The following is a 6,000-nucleotide window of genomic DNA, read 5'->3' on the forward strand; positions in this document are numbered from 1 at the left end:
CAAGTGGAGGCTCAGTGCTAATGCAAGAGATAACTTTTACGGATGGTTCACACTACAGAAACAAAGTCCAGATGTGTTTCTGCATGCACATTTTTGGCACGTTCCAGGGCAGTTCCCCCCCCCCCCCCTCCAATTTAACCACTTGCCTATCAGGCACATTTACCCCCTTCGTGCCCAGGCCAATTTTCAGCTTTCAGCGCTCTCACGGTGCGCGGTCATGCAACATTGTACCCATATGACATTTTTATCATTTCTTTCACACAAATAGTTTTTTTGGGTGGTATTTAATCATTTTCCTTTGTTTCTATTATAAAATTTTGCAAACAGGTAATTTTTCTCCTTCACTGACGTGCATTGATGAGGCTGCACTGATGAGGTGGCATGAATAGGCAGCAATGATGGGCACTGATAGGCTGAACTGATTGAGTGGCACTGATTAGGCGACACTGGTGGACATTGATGAGGAGGTACTGATGATGGTGCACTGATATGAAGCAGTGATTGGCACCGACAGGGCAGCACTGATCATAAATGCCGATCGGCTCTGTGACAGCTGCCGGTTATCGTCAGTACTTTCCTCACGCTGTGGCAGTGTGAGGAAAGTGCAACCAATAACCAGCAACTGTATTTACTCGGTGACCTGCTGCAGCAATGGACACAGCTGATCACATGGTAAAAGGCTGCTGTGATTGGGCTTTTACCTCATCACGTGATCAGCTGTGTCCTTAGGACACAGCAATCACGGAGATCGCCGGGTGCTCGCCTGGGATGACTTCATATGACGCCCTCCCAGGACTGGCCAACAGCACGTAACCATCATGTGGCTATAGAGCGGTTGGCAAGTGGTTAATCGGGACAGGTGCGTTCCAGTGCATTTTTTGATGCGTTTACAGCGTTCCAAGACAGTTCTGTGCAGGAAAAATGCAGCCTGTTCCACTTTTTTTCTGCATCCGGAACGCACTGAAACTGCAAGCACTGATGTGAACTAGGACATTGACAACCATATAACCTACTACTTTCTGCGCAATTTGGATGCAGAAAAAAAAAAAAAAACGCAACTGAAACACATGTAGTGTGAACTGGCCTTTGGCGTCCTGGAGTTCAGCCTCAAGATTCTTCAGATCTACACCCCAAAAAAACTCAGGATCGCACCGCATTCATCCACTCCCTCAACCACAGCAACAAAACCCGACAGGGGTTCTAACTCTTTCCAAACTCTAATAAAAAAATAAGTTTTTGCTTGAGACCAACTTTATACACTGAGGTGCTTTCTTTGTAATATGAAGGATTCAGCAATTGCTCACTTATTGTGCCAGTGGGATAAATCCCCCATCTGGACAGTCACCTATTCTGCCCCCGTTACATCCACCACTGCACACCGTACCTTGGATCTTGGCAGGGATGAGGATAGTTACAAAGCACCCTGCGTGAATAAGGCTTTGAAAGGGAAATAAAACATACACTAGCAGGACACTGAAGGTTCAGTGCTCCCAGTTTGGACTTTATATTAAACTTTGATTTTGTGATGTTCATTTAAAATTGAACTCTAGAAAACATTCCATGTTCATGTAAACACTGGGAAGAGAAGTCATATTGCATATGCCCTTTGCAAGCTAATGAACTTTCTGGCAGTAGAAATGCATGCTCCATCCTCATCCAGAAAAGAACTATTCATTATAGTTGTTGGCTGGTTACAGAATGAGATAACGCCTCCCCTCCCCTTTAGTGACTGGGACCCCCAAAACCACATGCTGCCAACCAGTGGGGAACAGACAATGGTGAAGTGAAGTAGCTGCAAACCCAAACAGTAAAACCTTGTAAGTATTAAAAACGTTTTAAAGTTCTTAATCTTATTTTATTATTAAATTATTAAATTTTATCATTTTGCAGAGCTCATTAAAATACCTGATCATCCTGCCATGAAGGGCTTTATTTAAGAGCCTCCTTTTATAAAAAGGACATTTGTCTTCCATTTGCTCTCATACAATATCACGATCACAGACACCATTGGTGGAGACTCCAAAAAAAAAAAAAATCAAACACACATGATCCACCACATGAAGGTCCAGGCTTGGTCCACTGTTGTCACCATCAGGAACTTAGGTTAGTTGGTTTAGAGCAGCCTTTCCCAACCTTATTACCCTAGAGCATGGGTGTCAAACTGGTGGCCCTCCAGCTGTTGCCAAACTACAAGTCCCTTGTGGCATTGCAAGATTGATAGTTACAAGCATGACTCCCAAAGGCAGAGGCATGATGGGATTTGTAGTTACACAACAGCTGGAAGGCTGCCAGTTTGTTGCCACTGCCCTAGAGGAACTCCTAAAATAACTTTCAGGTGTTTGAGAACTCTTACTAAAACTATTTCATTGAGGGTCAATGGGAACAATGTCCCTTACATTGGTGGGAATTAGAAAGAATACAACCTTTACAGACCAATAAAAAGACCAAGGGGGTCGTGCTGCTGGCTTTGCACTATGCAGGCACCATCATATGGCAGGTCAATCAGTCGCAGATCAAGGAACTACTAGCTACCTCTGGGGGAGCTCTCGTTGTGAATGGCTGGTTTAGAGGAAGAATATGGAACAAATGCTGAATTTAGACAGTAAGCATAGGAGACTGGGGAAGATGGAGATAATAGCAGTACAGTGCTTTGCAAAGCCAACTGTCATCCACTTAGGATTTAGAGCAGACCGACATTCTCAACCAGCGTTCCATGGTTGCTAGGGGTGCCTTGAGCTCTGACTGATTGACCTCCCGTATGAGGATACCCGAGCCGTGGCTGATTGACCTCCCATATGAGGATACCCGAGCCGTGGCTGATTGACCTCCCATATGAGGATACCCGAGCCGTGGCTGATTGACCTCCCATATGAGGATACCCGAGCCGTGGCTGATTGACCTCCCATATGAGGATACCCGAATAGTTCCATTGCCAACACTGCTTGGAAAAGCCAGCGGCATGATACCACCAATGGAAATTATAGCTGCCTGTAAGGGTAGTATTTGGACCACCACTGTAAGGGAGGCATTCTTCCCACTGACCACCAATTGGTTTTAGCAGGTGTTCCCCTGCACAGCCTTAAAGAGGACCTATGTCCATGCAAATGTAATTTTTACCAGTTTTCCTCCTGCCTCTCTGCTGCATGGAACCCTGCTCCATTTTGAAAAAAAAGTTAATTTTGTATATGCAATATGCAACGCATGCTGATGCAATAAAAAACACAAAACAAAAATACAACCTTCTCCCCCGAGATCTCAGGGAGAATTTTTTTTTTTTTTTTTTTTTTTAAACCAGCAAATTAATATATTGCTATATAGCACATGCACTTCATTCCATGCAGGTACAGAATACATGGAATGAAAGGGGAGAAATGTCTGCCCAACTTTGGAAATGAGACAAAATCTACCTTTGCCGCCCACCCCACACTGCAAGTGTTAAATGCCCATGTGTAGGGGGTTCAGGAAAAGGATGTTTTACTTACCCCCAACACCTGCTCCAGCAATCTCCTTCCCAAAGCCTAGAGCTATGGATGGTCCCTCAACGTCATTACATACAATGCTGGGCTAATAACCGTGCATTGGTCACGGAGGAGGCAGGCATGCAACCATGACCTGTTAACACCTTAGAGAAGAGGCTTTGTGGAACTGGTCACATGGCTGGAGTACGGAAAAAGGTAAGAATTACAGTTGGGGTCCCAATGGGCTCCCTTGGCGAAATCCCAATGGGCACCCTTGGCGAAATCCATGTTAACACACATATATTAACACAAGTGGAAATGGGTCCCTAACAGGGGCGGACAACTCATGGCCCCCAGGCAATAGGAAATCATGGGGCCCCTGTGTCCTGACCCACACTCAAACTACACCCAAAAAAAGCCCATCAAAAGGTACCAAGAGCATCTCATGGGGCCCCCTATTGACCCCGGGCCTTCGGGCTGTGCCCGAGTGGCTAAATGGTTAGTCTGCCCCTGGTCCCTAATGACCCAAGCCATTGACCTGAAAGGATTATACTATTAGTTTTTAAACCCAGCAACTAGCATTCTTATAAGGGATCAGCAATGGCCAACTTCTGATCTCGCTCAGACTTCCTTAAACAAAAGCAGGTCAGAGTTAGCACATAAGACATCAGGGACTGAATTCAACCAAATTAAAGCAGAAAGACTATTTAAAAAAAAAAAAAAAAAAAAAAAAAAAAAAAAGGGGGGAGGTTAATAAAAAGCTACAAGTCTCCCGTCACCACACTTTATCGGTTCTCTGCTGTCCCTGGCATTATCCACCAAGCCTTGCTGGTGCATGCAGTGCAACACAGACCTTTACCTGCAACTGTTCAGCAACAATTGCATTTAAAAGGCCTGTAAAACACACTCCATGCAGTCAATCCCTTCGACGTCACCCAGCACCCTCTCCAATGGAAAAGTCTGCACACCAGTGACAGAACACAGACTGAACCAATAGCAACGATGCCATAGAACAATCTGGAGGCAGATGATGGGAAGCTCCACAGCTAGCTTAAAATTTCTCTCTAACAAATCCTATGACATCAGCATGCAAAAAAAAAAAGTCAGACTATAGAATTTCCCCCCTCCACCTGCATACCGGTTATGCAAGAAAAATGCAGATCAGTAGAGTATTACAAGGCTTGAGCTCTGTGGCTTAATTGTTAATTAGTAACTGAAAGAGGAATGGAGTTAACCTGTTCACTGCCAAAGCAATGCCATAGTGCAAGTCATGGATTCATGCAGAGGGACTAGGGAGGTGATGAGAGGCCCCTGCTACAGGCTCTTACCTCTCAGCACCCCAGAGTAGGCAGCTATGATGGTCTTCATGGTGGAGGAGCTGCTGGTGAATGAGCACAGCTGTCTCCCTCCTCTCTCTGCACTGTGCAGCACTGAGCTCAAGGAACAGCACTGCCTTATATATAGAGAGGAGAGCACAGCGCCATCTACTGACTATTCTGGGGAAGGACAGAAAGCCAAGGCCAGCTTGGCAAGGTTCCAGCCTTTTATTATTCATTCAATGCACAGACACTAATACATTCATATTTCATTTTACTTAGTACCTTTTAAACATGTTATAGTAATTGGGCTACATTTTAGACAATTTGAGGCTTTGAATATTTTTTTTAAGTATAGTCGTTTTTATATTTTTTCAATAAATTTGTAAAAAGAGTTTAACAGTGCATGTAAATATATCCATAATACTGTATGTGGTATTTAAAGCATATTAACCCCAAAAGCAAACATTTACCAATTCTTAGATGTGGAGGCTGCATTAGTATTCCTTTTTATAAGTATTTCTTTCCTTTTTTTTCACCTGGTGATCCTGCTAGTAAGTCTGTTGATTTTCTAACAGAACAAGCTGTCCTGCAGATGTAGAGGATGGAGATAAAAAATGTATCACTGACAGGGGGGGGGGCTTACAATGATCAGCTTTTATTTATTCATGTAAATACTTTATCCCAAAATAAAAAAATCTGTTTGCTGCTGCTTATTATTATTATTATTATACAGTATTTATATAGCGCCAAAAAGTTTGCTCAGCGCTGTACATTATAGTGGGGGACAGAACATGAGACAATACAGTAACAATACAATACACGAGGGGTTCGAGGGCCCTGCTTCTTGGAGCTTACAATCTAGGAGGGAGGGGATAATGGAGCAGGAGGAAATGGCTGTGGGGGATGGAGTGGTAGGAGGAGTGGAGGAGATCGGCTGTTAGGTGAGGGCGGGGTATAAAATATTAGCTGGAGCAGGGGTGGACTGACAACTCATGGGGTCCCCGGGCAATAGGGGATAATGGGGCCCCTGTGTCCTTGCCCAAACTCAAAAAAGCCTATGAAAAAGGTACCAGGGGCATCTCATGGGGCCCCCTACTGACCCCGGGCCCTTGGGCAGTGCCCGAGTTTCCAAATGGTCAGTCCACCTCTGAGCTGGAGTGTGGCTTTAATGTTTTAGTGTATCTAAATCTGCTAGTACATCTAACACTCCCCTCCCCCCAAAC

At 44.5% G+C, this 6,000-nt stretch overlaps 1 protein-coding gene across 1 annotated transcript in view; it reads right to left on the minus strand.

Annotated features, from left to right (window-relative positions):
* Positions 1-4,892, minus strand: part of DGAT2 (diacylglycerol O-acyltransferase 2) — a 28,881-nt gene extending 23,989 nt beyond the window's left edge. The window contains exon 1 of the mRNA XM_089677987.1: positions 4,787-4,892. Coding sequence (XP_089534113.1) covers positions 4,787-4,826 — 40 coding nt within the window. The 5' untranslated portion in view covers positions 4,827-4,892. The remainder of the gene's footprint in view (positions 1-4,786) is intronic.
* Positions 4,893-6,000: the final 1,108 nt, after the last annotated feature.

This window comes from Staurois parvus, unplaced genomic scaffold (assembly GCF_062004578.1).
Source record: "Staurois parvus isolate SC_StPar_1 unplaced genomic scaffold, SC_StPar_1.0 ptg000196l, whole genome shotgun sequence".
NCBI classification, from domain to species: domain Eukaryota; kingdom Metazoa; phylum Chordata; class Amphibia; order Anura; family Ranidae; genus Staurois; species Staurois parvus.